Source organism: Trachemys scripta, chromosome 23 (assembly GCF_013100865.1).
Source record: "Trachemys scripta elegans isolate TJP31775 chromosome 23, CAS_Tse_1.0, whole genome shotgun sequence".
In the NCBI taxonomy this organism is placed as follows: Eukaryota; Metazoa; Chordata; order Testudines; family Emydidae; genus Trachemys; species Trachemys scripta.
In genome coordinates, this window is record NC_048320.1 from 1914462 (window position 1) to 1932918 (window position 18457).

The window sequence follows — 18457 nt, forward strand, 5'->3', positions numbered from 1 at the left end:
GAAGTGTTTAGTTTGGGTTTATTTATTTTTTTAACAAAACCTCAAAATCAAGGTGTTGCTGAGGAATCTGTCAACTTCGATGAAATGACATTTTCCAACAGAAAAATGTTCTGTCGGAAAATGTTTAACCAGCTCCAGTGAACGCTTCTCTGTTAGGGACTAAATTATGTCACATGCTGATGTGCTGAAGATATTCCAGGAAACAGGAAATCTATACAGGATGCATCATCTTAAGTGTATAGCTGAATCTTTAGTTCGACAGGAGTAGCGAGCAGTAAGTGTCTGAAAAGGCATGTACTATTTTAAAAATGTCTCAGCATAACACTGCCTTTATGTTCTGCAGATGTGGAACATACTGACTGAAATTCCTTCTTTACTTTGATTGTACCCAGCATGTGTGCAGTTGGGGGGTGGCAGGGAAGCAGTTTCTATTAATAACCAAAATGTGGTAATGAGATGAGAGTATATTTTATAGCTGATCTTAGGTTCCCAAAGTAAATCTCTCCCATCTGATTGTGCCTCTCTCTGCTGCCAGTCAGATTAGAGACAGTGGTGAGGATAGGTCCTTACTTCAACTTAAATTTTGGCAGTTTAGCATATGAAGCATTTGACTCTCTTTATCTAGGCTCTTTGTGACCCCCTCCTGAATTTTACACAATACAGTTTGATCATATTCCGTTTTGATTTCTATATCAAAGTTTACAAGTAGGGAAGGGGAAGAGAAATGATGTGATTCCTCATTCCCTATGCTTGCAGTCCAGTATTCCATCCATGGACTGCCTTGAAATGAAATGCCTTGTCCATGCTTCCTCTAGGTATAGTAAGAGATTTTTTCTGATGTTGTGCTCTCCTGTAGCTTGACCTCACCTGCTTTGATAGACTGCCCCTGTGTTACTGACACATCTATACCCCTGTTCTCAAGGAGGCTCTCCAAAGCAGTTTGTAGAACTACCTGGGGATCGCAGCGCATGCTATCTATCCATCACAGCTGGACTAGGAACTGAATCCTTATTGTTTCGGAGGTCTTTTTCCCTCCTCCCAACCGATTCAAATATAAATAGTAGATTAGACCATTGGTCTGCCTTATTCCGTCACTTTCCTCACCAGATTAGACCATTGGTATGGCTAGTCCAGTAGCATGCCTGGCTGTGACCAATGCCTGGGGCTTAAGACAAAGGTGAACTGCCCAGTGCTGTAATTGGAAGGGGGAGGAGAGGGCATCCACCTTCCTGATCCCAGTGGTGGTCGTCTTATGCCCAGAAGCAAGTGAATCATAGCTTTCCTTGGAATAGCTGCAAATATTTAACAGTGCTGTGACTTTCAAGCACCAGGTAAGCATTGTTTGGCTTGTTCTCTCTAGGATCATGACACTTCACGTCTCACTTTATAAAACAGTTGTCTTGTCTGTTCCGTTTGGTTTTGGTGCCATCTGACATTAAGTTCAAGCAGATAAAACTGATGGATCTACCACAGATACGACATAACAAAAGCATTGCAACATTGTGGCAGCTGCTGTCTTCAACATCTTCAAACACAGGCATCCTGTGATGCCTCTAAGATGAACGCATGGTGGAGTTCTATATTTCTTGTAGCCACCATGGTAGACTGAGTACCACTGACTGAAACAGAAAGAGTTTAACAGTTCTTTAGACAGCAGGAAGAGCAAGATACATATTGAACAAGTGACTTTTGTAGCTTAGACATGAATAAAAGGAAGGAGCCTGGTGTTAAAGGCATTGGACTGGGAGCCAGCAGATTGGTGTTCTAATTACTTGCTTTGCTATTGAATTGCTGTATGACTTTGGGCAAGCCACTTAAACGCTCTGTTCCTACTCTATCTGTAATGAGAAATGGAATTAATTAATATTTGCAGCATGCTTTGAAATTCTCTGATGGAAGGTACTATATTTGTCCAAAGCATACAATCATGATATATCGTACCAAGTATCCATATGGTGGAAGTCAATGTGCAATTACAGCTTTTAGCATGATTGTTCAACTCTAGATCACTCCAAATCCACTTCCTATGGTACTGAGATTACCTGCCTTATCAGGGGACATTTGGGAGCAAAGATCAGATTGGAAACAGTTTCTTTGCTGCGTTCAAAGACAGAAAGGAATTTCACACCTTCAAGTGTTGCTTGGCTCCAGGTAGAAAATCTCACATCATGCCAAAGGGCCAATTAGGGTCACTTGGAACCCAGCTGACCTGATTTGGCATTAAAATGCCTGAAAGGACGCACTCTGCTCTTCCACAATGGAAATTTAGTCTCTGTGTATGAGTTTTCCTTTATTCAGATACAGTTTCCTTTTATTATTCTCACATCCATTTCTCAGCTTTCACTCACATTAACACCAAGTATCAGCTAATATTGTTTTATGGAGCAAGGCACTAAAATGCAAGTACTTATCTCTAAAATTCAGTAACTTTTTGTTAAAACATGCTGTTTCTCTCTCTCTCTTTTCTGTGAAAGCTCAAAGCAGCATTGCACAAGACAGATTTTGAAAGCTCTCTGTGGTTTCGGATGTCAGCATAACCCTGTGCATGAACATGTATTCAGCCTCGTGTGTGCTTTCAGGGTAGGCAAAACGTTACATATATAATATTAGTCGAAAACAAATGTGGCCACCTAGTTGCATTTAAAGTGTGAGTGGAGAGGAGTGGTTTGGACCAGAAAAATGAATTCTAATTGTTCCACTCTTATCTATGGCTTCTTACTACTTATATTTATAACTAAACAGATAAAGGGAGCCATTTAGAATGATACAAAACCCAATGTCAGACAGGATGTTGATGGCTTGGTTTGGATGATGTTGAAACACGGAACTACAGCTCTTTCACAAGTTGAGATCTTTACCTTATTCTGACTGGCAAGTTTGCATAAAAGGAGTCAGGAAGTTATCTATCAAGGTAGTTGGTTGCCAGTCGGTCACATCCTTTAGCCTCCTGTGGGCTGGTAAGCCTTATTGTACTACCCGGTGTATTTTAATGAGAGCTGGGTGAAGAAAAGTATTCCATCTCATCGAGGATTTCACTCTTCTGAAGTTTGGTTTCATTTTGATTTGGAACAAAAACCACAAAAATGGAAATGTCTGTGAGGGGATGGAGCCCCAGCTTTGGAGCAGTCCACCTGGTAGGCTGCTGCAGACCCTGGAAGTCCTGGCATCCTCAAGAGCCAAGATGGCAAGAAATTACCTGTAAGTGAGAAATTAATGGGACATACAACCTTCCACGTCGCACTGACTGTCAGAGCCACGTCGCTTTTGAAAATGTTACTCTTAACTGCTTGCCCCTAGAAAGAACAGAGGGGAAAAGTTTGCACCCTAGTTGACTGTGCTGTGTACTACTTTGGGGAATACACAAGAGTCCTTCAGACTACAGGGCTGTCAATCCCACACCTTTCACCAGAATTTAATATTCATAAAGGGTATGTGTATGTGAGACTATTCATGCCCCTCAGTGCCCACACAAAGAACTATATTTTACATAATCATTTAAAGTAGACGAGGGGGCTGGAGATGCCATGTACTGTAGATACATGGAAGAAGACAGCTAAGTATCTGGGCCATTTTTGGTACATTTGAGGTGAGCTCAGAGAGTGCCTTTCTCATCTCACTTAAGTATCGGGTTACATTAGAGATCAGCCGTCATGTATTTTGATCTCAGTAACACAACACTGTACTGCATAACATATGAACTGCACATCAAGAAATCACAATCAGTGTCAGAAGACCATTAGTTCCCATGAATGTCTTGTATCTGTTCAGACTGTTGTGCCACTGTTAAATTGTCACAGTCAGTGTCTTTGTGAATTTGTTTTTGTCACGGGAATTCCTTTTAGCCAGACTAGCCAATATTCTGTCTCTGAAGGTGCAAGAAATCCCACAGTAGTCATATGGGGGACAGTTCCCTCCCCACCACTTAAAAAAAATCACATCTTAACCCTTATAGCTAGATATTGGCTTAGCTCTGAGGAAGGATGTTTTATATCCCTTCCAAATTTTTTGTTAGCATTAACTCTGGATATTCTTGTTATCCATAAAACTGCCCAGTCCATCTTTGAATTTTGAAAAGTTTTTGACCTTAATGACATCCTATAGCAGAGAGTTCCACCGTCTATTCACATGTTGTTTGAAAAAAGTATTTTTGTTTTAATTGTGAATATTCCACCTTTCAATGTCACTATATTAATATTTGTTCCTTTGTTTTTGTGTTATGAGCCAGGGAGAACAGAAGCTCCCAATCTACCTTCTCTAGACCATTTATTATTTATATCCGTTAGCATGTCCTCTCTTATACATACTACTTTCTAAGATATGCAATCCCAGTCTTTTCACTCTGTCTTCATACGAGAGCTTTTCCATGCCCCTAATCATTCTCATCACCATTCTCTGAACCCCCTCCAGTACTGCACACCATATTGCAGATAAGGCTGCACTATTGACTTATACAATGGCATAATATTTTCCATATTATTCTCACTCCTATTCCTATTGTTTCCTAACATCTTGTTTGCTTTTTAATTGCAGCTGCACATTGCGCAGAGAGGTCTTAATTGAGCTGTCTACCTCCTTGACCAGGTCTCTTTCCTAAGTTGGTGCAGTTATCTTAGAACCCTGTAAGGGGACACCCACTGTTAACCTTTTGCTATGATTAAAATTGACCATTTATTCCCAGTCTTTGTTTCCCATCTCCTAGCCAGATGCACGGCAATACTTTGCCCCTCTTCCCATGATGACTACAAGCATCTTTTGTGGAAATTTGTCCAAGGACTCTTGAAAGTCTAAAATGTCAACCCCTTGTCCTTTTCCTCTACTTTGCTAATACATTCAGAGAATTCGGATAACTTAGTGAGGCAGTATTTTCCTTTGCAGAAATTGCACTGATTAGACCCTATCGTAGCATGACCTTCTAGGAGTCTGAATATGTCACTTTTTAATTATGATTTCAACCAATTTACCAGGTGTGTATATAAGGCTTCATGGTCTCTAATTTCTTGGACCACCGCTGGAGCCTATTTTAAATACAGGTATAATATTGTACTTTCAAGTCCTCTGGTACAGTAGCTGATTCTATTTATAATTTTGCTAGCAGCTCAGTGACTTCATACTTAATCTTCTTTAGAACTCTTGGATGGACCATCTGGGCCTGGTGACTTTTATTGCTTTTTAAATAGTCAGTTGTTCCAGAACCTCCTCTTCTGACCCTCAAAACTCAGATAGCAGCTTATCCTTATTACCAGAAAAGAGCAGGTCCAGTGTAGGGATTTCCCAACATTCTCGGTGGAGAGACTTTTCTAAAGATGTCCTTTAGCTTCTCAGCAATGTCCTTATCTACCTTTAATTGCTCCCTGCTGTTGATTCAGCAGGCCCTGGGCTTCTTTTGCAGGCTTCCTGTTTCTGATATACTTTAGCCATCTGCTCTTTGAAATCCATCTTGGCTCTCCCAATTTCCCTCTTGCATGTCACCTGCTGTCATTTCTGCTCTGGTTTATATCCTTTCCTCAGGTTACATTTTTGAATTTTGAAGGACCTCTGACTTGAATAACCTCCCAACCTTGCTATTTAGTAACCCAGACTGGCTCATTCCTTGCCTTCCAAGTTCCGTTTTTGTCCAGAGGTTTGCCAGCCTTCTGAGACTCTGGTTCCTTAGGCAGCGTTCATGCCACATCTAAGGATTTTACTTCCTTTACTTTTGCCTTTGAGGCCTTTTTGACTAGCTCCCTCACTATATTGGACTCTCCTTCTCTAAAGTTCAGTGTCCTGTCATGTTCTGACACTTTACATCTCCTCTAGAGATCAGTGAACCTAATTATAGGTGTCAAGGAATTGCTTCTCTAAACTTCATCCCATTGTGCTTTTTGATTAGCTTAAAAGCAGGTAGTTGAAGTTTCCCCATTATTATTACTTTGTTAGACTTTGCTGCCTCTTGTAGCTCTCTGAACATTGTGCACTCAATTTCTTTCTCTGTCTGGAAGCCAATAGTATGGCCCTACTAACATATTTACATTCTTTCATCCTGGAATTTGTATCCATATGGATTCAGCTGTGTGATCTTCTCCACTTAGAATTTTTATCTTGCTATATTCTATAGAATCTTTTAGACACCACACTGTTCCCTCATCTCTGTGGCCTAGTCTGTCCTTCCTGTATAGTTTATAGCCAGGAATTACAATATCTCATTTATTTTTTGTTATTCCACCATGTTTCCATAATGCCTATTATATCAAGATCCTCATTCATTGCCAGGCATTCTAGTTCACCTATTTTTTGCTTTTAAGCTTCTCACATTCATTTTACAATGTTCCTGTTTTTATTTAACTTGGTCTGACACCCTGCTGTTCTCACAGAAATTTCATGCGATCTTTCCCCATCCCTGCTCTTGCTCAGTTTTGTTTCCTACCATCTATTGGATATCTTTGTATTATTAACATTGTTGACAGATATCTCTGTCCGATTTATGTGCTCTTTGGCTTATGTCTGTTTTCCCCCAGCTCCCAGTTTAAATCCTCAGTCAAACCCTTAATTTCACATGCCAGCAATCTGGTTTCACTTTCATTAAGATGGAGCCCCATCCCTTCCATGTAGGCTCCCTCTTCCCCAAAATAGTCCAAGGTGCCTAGTAAGTTTAAACCTCTTTTCTGTATGCTATAGTCTCAACCACACATTGAGTTTAGAATCTGATCTTTAAATGCACATACAGCTACTACTCGTATGGTACATGCATGTGCTTTCACCCAGAGAGCAATTGACTCTGTTTGCCATTAGTTTCTCTAATGAGCACAAGGCAATAGAGGCTAGTGCGAAGATGAAGGGAAGTAATCTGATAAAGGCACTTTGCATGCCATGATGGTTTGGAGCAGATGCAGGAAAAATGACTGAATCCTACAGAGTTCACTGAGCCATTAAATCCAAATAGAAATAAGAAAGCCCCCACACAACCAGCCGAGATCACTAGCTGTCACTTGTACTGCCAAGATGTGATGAGAAAGAGCGTCTCTATCCAAAAATACTGTCTGCCATTATACAGAAGGACCTCAGTGTTTTCACAAAACACCAAGACCTTCATCTTAATCCAAAGATAAAATTTATCTTGTGGCCTTCTTGCCAAGGCTGGAATGTTGCTGGTTTTGTTCCCTGTTGCCCATGAGAGCTCACTTTCTTCCTTCACACTCCTGCAGGATTACTTCATGCCCAGATTGCAGGGAATTGCATTCCCCTCACGTTCTCCAATAACCACATTGTTTTTATTCCCCAAAAGGTGAAAGATGCACAGCAGCAACATCCTACACTTCTTCCTCCTCAGCAGAGGTATTACTTCCATCCACACTTGAATTAAACCTCATGGTACACGGCCAAACCTGCCTTAAATAGCCACTCAAGGAGCTGGCTGAAAGCCAGAACTAATTCCATAAAGGTGGAGCAGAATTCTACTAGCGGTGTTTGGAGGTATTTTAGGGCAGATTTTTGTCACCGTGTGTGGGCTAGTAAGGGAGTCATGGTATATAGAAAGTGTAGGATCTGATGGAGAAACAGTCCAAGAGGCCTGTGGAAGAGAGAGTGACCCAGAGGAAGGTGCTTTGGAGCAATCTTTTCCTTGCAGATCAGTACACAGTAATGGTCAGCCCACTCATGGCTGTGAAATCGGCCAGTCATCCTGCTCTCTGACCTCTGGTGTACATGCTTTCTGCAGGCCCAAGCTGATCACCGTTGGGGAGAGGCAGAAATGGAAAACAGGATGGATGTAAGGCAGAAAGTGGGTTGTGATGAAAGGCGTAGCTTTAAATCAGCCATAGGTTGCACCAGCTTTACCGTTCCTCTTGAGAACACGAAGTACAGGTTCATTCAGTTCCCTAGAGCAGAGGATATTAGCTTTGAAGTCATTCTCGCTAAGAAACCAGGTTTCAGTAATTATATGTGATATATTTGAGTCCAGTGGCCTGATTTGAACTAAATGAAACAGAGACTATGGCATTAGCACCCATATAGCACTTTACAATTGTAAACTAATGTTTGCGCCCCAGATGAGCTCTGTGCTCTCTCACTGGCCAAAGATACAGGAGGATCCTGTGATTAAGGCACACAACTGGAGTCAAGAGGCCGGGTTCAGTTTTTGACACTGCCACTGACTTGTGTGAGCTTGGGCAGGGTGCTTGACTTCTCTGGGTTGCCCTGTTTTCCCCCTGTGGAGTAGGTAGAAAGCACTTCCAAGTCTTCGGATGGCTCTAGAGAACAAGAGAATTTTATTAAGCACAGTTGTTTCTAAAACTTGTCCATGGTCTAGGTGAATTATTTTTTTTAAATAATTAACAAATTCAGGAGCATTCCTCAATCACTGAAAACGCTGCCAGCATGTAAGAACTGAAAGGAGGATGGGTGGATGGGACTTTGAGACAGGATTATGACCTCACCTCTGTATCGCCAGACTGTAAATTTGAGCTTCACTAATGTGAGCGCCCTTACATCTTACTGGAACTTTTCTTGGGTGAGTTATTGTATTGCTGTGGAAGGCTGGGAGAAAGGTAGCATGGGGTTTAGAGTTAGGCTTTCCTATTGGAAGGACTGACTAATCCATTAGCCAGAGAATGACTGTGGAAGTGAGACCTTTCACTAGCCTGGATAACATCTGTCCTAGCTCAACCGGACCTGCCAAACACCAGCCACCCCAAAGGGTGTTTTCATTAGGTGTTGCGTTAGCCTGTGAAATCACTTTGTCCACCCATAGGCACTAAAGTCTTGCAGCGGATCTTCATTTCAGTCTCTCCTCTTTTTGAGAGCCTGCAGGAGACTGTGGAATAGTGGATTTACCTTCCCCTGTGCCCTAGTATGCAGTATTTAGATCAGTCAATAACATGCATGCTGATAAAATTGAGTTGTACCAATGGGCTCTGGAAGATGCTTTGGTTTATTGGCTAAAGCAGAAAGCTGTTTTCTGCCTTTCAGTCTGTGAATAAACCATCTTACCTCCGGGCTCCTAGCATCTGTCCTCTCCCCTTTCTGCCTCTGCCATAACAGGTGTGATGCTGCCCTGATTGATGGAATGAAAACCAAGTTGACATTTCTTTCACCCTCTTACTCGTCAGCATATTGACAGACCACTGGAGTGTTATCTGAGAGCCTTGGTGCATTGGCACACTGACCTGTTCGTACTGCGTTAGGGGGATTCTCAGGGCTGCTTTGCCCAGCGGGAGGCTGAGGATGCGGTTGGACAGTCCTTCTTTGGACTCCCAAAAGTGGATGCTTTGGCTGACTGGTATTTAAGAGCCCTCCCCTCCTCCCGACACATGCGTCTCCTGGAAAAGCCTGCAGTCTCTTCTGACCATAGAATGCCAACAGAAGTACAGAAGATTCGTAATCATCACCAGGAGGTTATATTGATCTGAAAGCATTTGTATGAAGCCAGTTGGAAAGGCTGGAAACACTATTTCATTGGGACTGTGCTATTGTAGGGAGTGGAGCAGGTTGGATCCCCTGGGAGGGAAAAATACTGTGCTGCAAAAACACCTCCCCCCCCCCAACCAGCTACTTCGAGCGCTCCACAGGAATCTGTCTCGAGTATGCTTCTCTGGTTTCTCTCAAAGCAAATGTTGTATGAACAACTGTTAGTTTGCCTCCCGGTACCCCTCTGAGATAGGTGTCATTATCCCCATTTTCCCTGGGGGAAACTGAGGCACGGGAAGGTTAAGTCTCTTTACAAAATGACAGGTTTCAGGGTAGCAGCCGTGTTAGTCTGTATCCGCAAAAAGAACAGGAGTACTTGTGGCACCTTTCGTAGCCCTCTAAAGCTTATGCTCAAATAAATGTGTTAGTCTCTAAGGTGCCACAAGGACTCCTGTTCTCTTTCCAAAGGTCATGCAGGAATTCTGATGGAGCGTGGAACAGAACCCAGGTTTTCTGACTCCCAGGCCTGGGGCCCTGTTCACAAAATCATCCTTCCTTTCCCATGGAGAGGAGGGCTAATGAGATTCCTTCTGCCCCATTTGGGTGGGTTGCCCCTCTCTGAGGGTCAGCAGAGTTAGAAGCCAAGGTGTCTGATAGCTGTTAGTAGCCTGTCTTATCTACTGGTTTGAGGAGAATGAACGTCAGTAGCCCTTCTCCTTTGCTACAACTGCTTCCTGTTAACCCTACCTTCCCAGCGCACGTTGACGAGAGTCTGTTGGAACCTCTGATTGGCTTTTCCTTGTGTACGGCTAGTTCTGCTAAGCCATGGTAAAAATAGCACAGTAAGTAGGGACTTTAGCTGCTTCTCACTGAGTCACGACTAAAGAAGTATTAAATATCTGGAACAACATGAGGGCTTTGTGTGCTGCGTCCAGTTGTATGCTAGTACCCCTCCCCGAAATAGAATGACTATATTTTTTTAAAAAGTCATTCACATGTTAATCCCGTGGGTGCATTCTGACACACGCGGTTCATGGGACAAGGGGCTCCTTCAGGGGCATTGGGGAAATCCTCTTTGAACAGAAGTTGTGGCAGCAAAGTGGTTAATAGCCTATGTTAGGACTTTTTAGTCTAGCAGACAAAGTCTAACAATTGCCAATGGCTAGAAACAAGGCAGAAGGTTTTAAGTGAGGGTTAGTAACCATTGGGACCACTTCTCCAGGGTTTGGTGGATTCTCTATCACTAGAAGTCTTTAAATGAAGGTTGGATGTCATTCTGAAAGAGACGCTCTAAGTCAAACAGAATCACGAGGTGAAATTCTCTGGGCTGCGTTATACTGGAGGTCAGACCAATCAGTTTCTTAGATTCATAGGTTTTAAGGCCAAAAGTGACATGTGCAGTGATGTCATACAGAATGAATCCAGATCTCTCATCCTTTAGGATCTCAGGCAGTGCCCCGTTTGATGTATCAAGTGTGGGTGCTCAGTGCAAAAAGGCAGGATTCAGTGACGATCGGTTCTAGTCATTTGACATGTTAATGTCTCTGATTTTTTTAGAAACTTTTACTTGTTTTTTCTATTTTCTCCCAAATTGTACTTCAATAAAAAAGTGACTAGCTCAGGGGAACTAATGGACCATCCTTGCATGCAAGCGCCCCTCAGTCCACCCAGTATTGGCTCCCCAAGGCCCTGTCGCAAGCAGAGCCCCTTGGTCTGCTCCTGGCACAGACTGTGGAGGCTGATAACTAGATGCTGGGTGTGGGCAGGAGCTGGAACCACCCTTCCTGGAATTCTGTCCCTCTGCAGTCTTTGCCAGGAGCAGAGCAAGGGGCTCTGCTTGTGACAGGGCTTTGGGGAGTCTTTTTAAACCCTACAAATCAATTGGAAAACTTGCCCGATTGGGAATAGGAGGAACTTTTTTTAAGGCTGATATTCCTGGGGCTTTTGAGGGCCAGCTCCTTCCGACACCTTCATCCACTTCCCCCACTTGGGCGGTGGCTGAGGGGACAGGAAGAATCGCTGCAGGTGCCCATCTTGCTCCTGCACGTTCCAGCCAGAGCCATGTGGTGCAGAGTGCTCCATGGCACAGAGTGCCCCACATGCTGGAGCTCCTTGGGCACAGCGCAGGGTAGCCTTGAGGCACAGGCATGCTAGGTTCCCCTGCAGCCCTGCAAAGGAGGAGGGCAGCATTCTTGGCCAGTGAGAGGGCTTGGTCCACGCCGAACTGCTGGATCAGGCACACAACTCTCCCCTCCGTACTCGGGACAGCAGTGGAGAAAGTGAAGAGATCCCTTCCTTCAGATCAGCCCAGGAAGAATTACAAAAGCCCTCCTTTGGTTTTAACTCTTCTTTTCGAGGCTCTCTGTCCTGCAGAGCAGCAAAGAGATTGCAAACCTGGAAGAGGTAGGTGGTCTGATTTCAACAAGCCCTGGAACTATGGATAGAACTCTTCTGGAAGGCTTTCCAGCCAGAGGTCCCCACTTAACATCAGGTGTCCCAGATCCAAAACAATCTCCCAACATAGGCTTCCAAGATTCTCTTTTGTGTGGGCGAGCACACCACTTCACACAGTGGGGTACTGGAGACGGTGAAAGAGAGCATGCCACTGCGGGAAAATTCCCTTGAATAGTCACGAACATCCTAGTAGCTCTTGTGTCGTACCTTGGAGAGAGAGGGTTCTAGATTTATCATTTTTGGACAACCCTCTCATCTGATCCCAGACTCAGAACGTAGCCCTTCACGGCCTATCTGACAGACTCTCTCCTGCAGAAGCACAGGGTCCTGATCAGCATAGAGAAGAATCATCCTTAGCTTTCTCAGTACCTTCCGTACCTGGGAGTGACCCTAGACATCGGTCAGGTCAAGGATTCATTTCAGAGGACAGAAAACAAAAGGTCTTTTTGGGTGATTCATCGGGAATTCTCCCTCCAGACCTTAACTCACTCCTGGGCAAGCAGGACACTCTGCAATGGGCCACTTCCATGAGGTCCCTCCCAAAGCTTCTCCTTTCCTACCAGAAGGAAATTTCATCCAACCAGGATATATGAGTTAGTGTTCAAAACTGGTTCATGCCTCTCTCAAGTGGCGGGCTTGCCCCCCAAAGTTCCAGTGGGGTTTTCTAGTGTCAGAACCAGAGAGGCTGATCAATACGGACACCAGTCTCCAGGGCTGGGGGCTGACTCCAGAGTCTGGGTGAGGGAGGAGAAAATAAAGAGTGTATAAATTTAGCTGGGGCTGTGTGCCATCAGGCTGCTTGTCACTCTCAACAAGCCGCCTGTAACTACCAGGTCCCAGCCATGCCACCATCAGTGCCACAGCCAGGACATGACAACCACCAGTGCACCCACACTCCGCAAAGAAGTGGCTCCTGACATAGGCAGAGCAGACTCTAAGCTCCAGCAGAGTCCCCACCTCAAGGGAAGCAGGTCAGCAGACCGGCACTTTGAAAAATGTCATGGGATCCAGACTCTGTCCCCCCAAGTCCCTCCAAACATGCAGCTTTCTCATTCTGGGCCTTTTGCACCACAAGCCGTCTGAAAGGTTCTTTGCAGAGACGAGATCACAGAGCACAAGCCGTCAGTGCTTTCCCGGAATGACGGTCGGGCTGTCTTTATTCTCCCCCTCCCTTTCCACTATGGATTAAAACACTGAAGAAGATCCTGGGGAACAAATCCTGGTGAATCTGATTGCTCCTTACTGGCCCTGCAAGGACGCAGTTTCAGACCTGATTAATGTGCAGCTGAAGCTTACTCTGACTTGAATAGTATGGAGGGGATTGTGAGATATGGCCCAGTCCTTTACCCAAACCCAAACCTGATAAAGCAAACAGTGGGGAAGCCGAAAGCAGGGAACTGAGATCCCTAGGCTACTCGCAGTGTGTGCCAGGAGAGGTGAAGCCACGCCAGAGCAGCCAAAGTGAAAGAGGAATTGGAGTTCTTGCAGGATGACCTACCTCCCAACACCTAACAAAGGTGGGCCTTGAGTCCAAAATGCTGACAAGACAGGTGTTAGCCATCGTTCGTGTTCTGAGCTCCATGACAACTTCCATTCATCACGGATACAATTCGATTCCTGAGAGCAGTGATTCTGCTTAAGCCACTTGTAGTCCAGACACCCAACATGGAGTTCAAACGTGGTTCTCCAGGGATGGTTTGGGCCAGAGAGGCAGAACATGCTGCCAGCGTGGACATATGCAGAAGCCTGGCTTTTCCATTCTAACTGAAGAACCCTAAAATAGTGGAGTCTAGTTGACTATTGAATAACGGCTTGTTTTGAAAAAACAGCCCCGAGTTGCAGCAAACTTCTGCTGGTTGTATGGCTCCCACGGTCTCCAACAAGCCTCTACACTCATTTAGCCCCACTAGGGCTAGCGCTTAGGGGTATCCTCCCAAGGGCCTGTGTAAAGGTTGGAGGCACACCATAGCCTGTGGATCTGTGCATGGAGCAAGTAGGAAAAAACATTGCAGGGGCCTGTGAGACCTCAGGCACATCCACACTGTCCAAGGGGATCGGGCACCTCCTGAGTTCCTGTAAGGCAGCGATGGGGCCTTGAGCCACACATTGACAAAGCACGGTAGGAGCAATACCAGGGCATTGCAGAATGTGCTGCGTCAGCAGCAGGCAGGGGCTCTTCCTCTGGGATCGTCCTCCCACAGGTACAAACTGCTTTGTACATCCCACAGCTCTGACCGCCCGGCACAGAGGGGATGGGAGAAAGGAGAACTTGGTCTGTCCTGCCCTAGGGAGCATTTTTTGCATTGGAGTCTGAATAGTTGCATTCTGTATTGACTGGTCTTTTCTGTCAAAGTTGAGTTTAGAATTAAAAAGCTGGGCGATTTCTTGTATCCCCAAAGTTCTGTGACAACAAGTATCTCTACTCGGTGGTTGCATGCTCACCTTTCTGGGTAAAACATTGTCAGCTTTGGAAGCTATTGATCTGGTGATATCCAGGAGGGGCTGGTCTGGGCTCCTGCATGGTTTATGAGGACAGAGACTGCTGGCGAATTCCAGGAACGGCTGGTTCGGGTACCTAAATGCAGCCAAAATCTATTGGTCTGCCTCCATGGCCCAGGAAGAAGGGGCACGCCTCACAGGTCAGACTGTTGGACATGCAGGGTACCAGAAAGAAGATTCACAGGTGGTAATAATCCCTTGGTCTTATAGTGCCTTTATCCATAGATCTCAAAACACTTTACAAATGAGGTTCATATAATTATTCCTGTTTTACAGATAGGGAAACTGAGGCACTGAAAGGTGAAGCAACTTGCCCAAGGTCATCTGGCAGGCCAGTGACAGAGCCAAGAATAGACCCCAAGTCTCCTGAGTCCCTGCACTGTGCTCTAACCAGTATGCCATAATTTTCCTATCTCTGGTTCATTCTTGGCCTCTCTGTTAAATCCCTCAAGAAAGGGGATACTGATAGTGCTGGTGATTTTTGTGCTGCAGACACCAGTCTGGACTGACTGAGACCAGTTCAGCATAGTCCCCTGAACAGGCATGACATGGTAGGAGAACCCTGTGATTTTCCTGGGAACTCTTCCTTTTTTTCTAGATACAAATGTCTGGAGATTTGAGTGAGAGTTAAATTAGAAGTAAAATGGGACAGGTAGAGGGGGACTTGCTGCACCCCCAAGGGAGCCATTGTCAGAGCTGGGATTAGAACAGTGTAGATCAGCATCTAGCGAAAAGGAAGTAACTGTAGCTGTTGTTTTCCATGGCTGTTCTGATTAGGGGCCTCAAAGCTGCTGAGAGGTGACCTGTACAGGTCTGCATTGGACATGGTGACAGAGGAGATAACTGAGGTCAAGGAAGCTTGTTGCTAATCATGTAACTACACGACAGTCCCGGCAAAGGCTCTTCAGCAGGTAATCGAGTCTGTTTCTGGCTCCATCTCTTAATGCTCTTGTTTTCTTTTTGCCCTACAGTGAGAAACGCCATCTGCAAGTCAGTGTTACCAATCCAGTCCAGTGCAGCATGCATGGTAGGAAATGCACGGTCTCTGTGGAAACCAGGATCAACCAGACCCAGCCAGACTTCACCAAGAATCGTTCAGGTTTCATCCTGTGTGTGCCAGGGAATTAGCATCACCTCCACTAGAGCAGAGAGCCTTGAAAGGAGACAGACCCGGGCTTAGGTTGCCCTCCCTGTGCCTTGAACTTTTCAAGGGAATTCATTTAGAAATGCTCAGCTGTGACTTGCAGTCATGCACCTAACCAGATCTCTAAAGCTAGAGGTTTATCCAGCCCAAATTCAAGAGAGAGTTTCTCTGCCACATCCACCAAAGCTTAAAATAGCCAATCAGATGTGCCCAGCTTGGCAGGCCTGGACTCAGGAAACTGCTTCTGAGCTATTCAGCCGAGAGCATTTACTTATGGGCACTGCTACACCTGCCTTCCTCCCTTCCCCCCCCCCTTCTAACCCTCTCCCACATTCCCCTCTGAGTTTATCTCCATGTCTCAATCGCACGATATTGTGCAGCCTCTGTTGGGACCAAAGACTGGGGCTCGGGGAAGGAGTCCAGCAGTAACGTGACTTGAATTGGAAAGGCCAAATCTCCCTTGAAAAGGGAACCATGTTTGCAAAGGGCTGGATTCCCTTGCGGAAGGCACAGAACCCACACTCCCCCCAGCCCCTCTCCGTCAGAGCTCCTGTGTCTGTTGCGGGTACCTATAAACGCATCTCTAAAATAAGCCTGCTGCTTTTCCTGTAAGAAGTCTATTGGCCTGTGAGGCGGGAGGGGGTGGGGGAGCTACACTGGCATCAAGGGGGTGGAATTGCAGATGCAGAGGGCTTTAAGCTGCCTTTGCTGTATAGACCATAGCTGTTGTCTTTCCTAAGTGGTAACTGCTTCCTAAACCCTCTGGATTCCCAGCCTGCATTCTCCTTGCATGACCCATGTGCAGTGAGGGCTGAGGTGAATGCTGGCTGAGCTCTCGGCACGGTTGGGTTAAGGTTTCCTTTCCAGGGTCTGTGCAGAGGCTCTGGAAACATTGAAATGATGGGTCCGAGGAGACCCGCCCACAGCTCTCGAGTCTGTATACGCTAACTCTGGGCAATTCCATCCAAGCACAGAGAGAAATCCACAAACCCTGTTCTTAAATGGAGAGATTCCTCTTCTGCAGCTGACTAGAGACCCTCCTTAGCCATGCATTGGACACCTTCAGCACAAGCCCATGGAGCCCCTCTGTGCCTCTCTCTGGCCTTCTGTTAGCAGCTGGTGCGTAGCCTGCGTGTCTGTTCCCCGTACCCTTGTGTTCTGTGCCCCAGGTTGGTACAGGGCACTGGTTTCAATGAAGTGCAGGCTTTACCATCTCTCCAGTCTCCTCTGCCAGAATTACTAACCAGCTTTTTATTTAATGTCAGTGGATTGTATGTCAGGCTTCTACTGTGGTACTTTAATGGGCGAGACAGTGACATTATTGAGACTATAGCTGGTCAATTCGGGCACTGCCGGTCAGGTCAGGATTCCAGTCTTCTGTGCTGCACAAGCCTGCCTGGGGGATCTGTCCCAATGAGCCCATCTTAGGGCCCTCCAGTCCCTGGCTTCATTGGAGCAGTTGTTTAGCTCTCAGATCTGTATGTTTTAGCACCCCCCCACCCCCCCAAAAAAAGGGTGGGGGGGGGGGCCTGAAGAGGCACTTCCCCTATTCAAGGGTATGGTAGCCATCCTGCTCCATAGTGAATACATCTTGCATCTGAAGAAGTGAGGTTCTTACCCACGAAAGCTTATGCTCCCAGTACTTCTGTTAGTCTCAAAGGTGCCACAGGACCCTCTGTTGCTTTTTATAGTGAATACAAAATCACTCTATGAACAGAGGGGAGGGTACGTGGGTCACAACAGAGTCTCTGCCCAGCCACTGCTTAGGAGACCCTGAGATTAATTGGTATCTGGAATAGAGGAGAGAAGCTACAGAGCTGTGTTTAATTAGGACAAGCTTAATTTCCCATTTTGTGTTTGCCAGAGTCCCTGTGGCATAGTCCCTTCCTGTGGCTGCTCCGTCCCTTCCCCTGCTGTACATCGCACGATTGCAGTGTGTGGCCTCGAGCCAAGACCCACCAGAGCAGCCCATTGTCATTAAGGAGCAGGAGTCCCCAGAGCCACCCTGGCACCTGCTCACTCTCATTGTTCGCTGCACTGGATGGCAAGGAGAGATCCTGCGGCCTGGGACGCTCATGGCCTTTTCAGATCCCCCCAATGCTTTGGGAAGAAGCAATTATGGCTGTTGGCCAATGCAGGTTAACTGTTAGCGGCTGCTTTACCAGGGCCTAACACCCCTAGAGCAACAAGGAGCGTGGAAGTGACTACCCAGCCAAGCAATTGCTCCTACCCATGCCAAATGTGTGCGCACGTGCGCGCGTGCAGCTAGGTTAGCAATAAGGGGCCTTTACCTCTCATTCTACTTATTCCCTGGCTTTTGCTGCGCCGCAGCAAAAGATTGCCAGTTCTCAAGCTGTTGTGCTAGGAAGGAAGATTTAATTTGGTTCTAACCCCTATAAAGCTGTAGAAGAAAAGGGGAGCCCTCCCCAGCCGCTGTGCCTTTCCATTTGCACTTTTTGCTTTTTTATGTAATTGCCCAAGTGCCTCCCCAGTATCACTAGTGTAGTAGCCACATCAGTGGGAAGAGTTTTAATTAGCACTTTGGTACAGTAGCCCTCCGCCGAAATGGTTGTATAGAATCGTGATGGGTGTTTAGGAAATCTCAGAACACTGCGAGGGGGGGATATTGTATGTGTCTTTATGAAATGAAATACATGATTTGTGCCTGTTCTGGTTTATATATATATAATCATGTTTTTCCCATAAATTAATTATTTCTAAATTGTATTCTGATTTTAAGCCTGGGGCAATAATGCAATGAACCTTTTTTAAGTAGTTGATACTGTAAAATATTAAAGGAAAAAGCCCTGCTATTATGAAACTGGTTTTTTTGTTTTGTTTACATAATTCAATATAATAAATAAAAGCACTATTAGTTGCACCCTGATATTTCTGGTCTCCCTTTCTTATCATGGAGATAAAAGTCACACTGGAGAGAAGCATTTGTTTAGCAGGGCTTTCCCTGAAAAGTTTATTGAA

The 18457-nt window shown here is 45.4% G+C and overlaps 1 protein-coding gene across 2 annotated transcripts in view; it reads left to right on the forward strand.

Moving 5' to 3' along the window:
* Positions 1–17030, forward strand: part of MYO1D (myosin ID) — a 371118-nt gene extending 354088 nt beyond the window's left edge. For both annotated transcript variants that reach the window (XM_034755839.1, XM_034755840.1), the window contains exon 22: positions 15306–17030. In XM_034755839.1, the coding sequence (XP_034611730.1) occupies positions 15306–15462 (157 nt within the window). In that variant the 3' untranslated portion in view covers positions 15463–17030. The remainder of the gene's footprint in view (positions 1–15305) is intronic.
* Positions 17031–18457: the final 1427 nt, after the last annotated feature.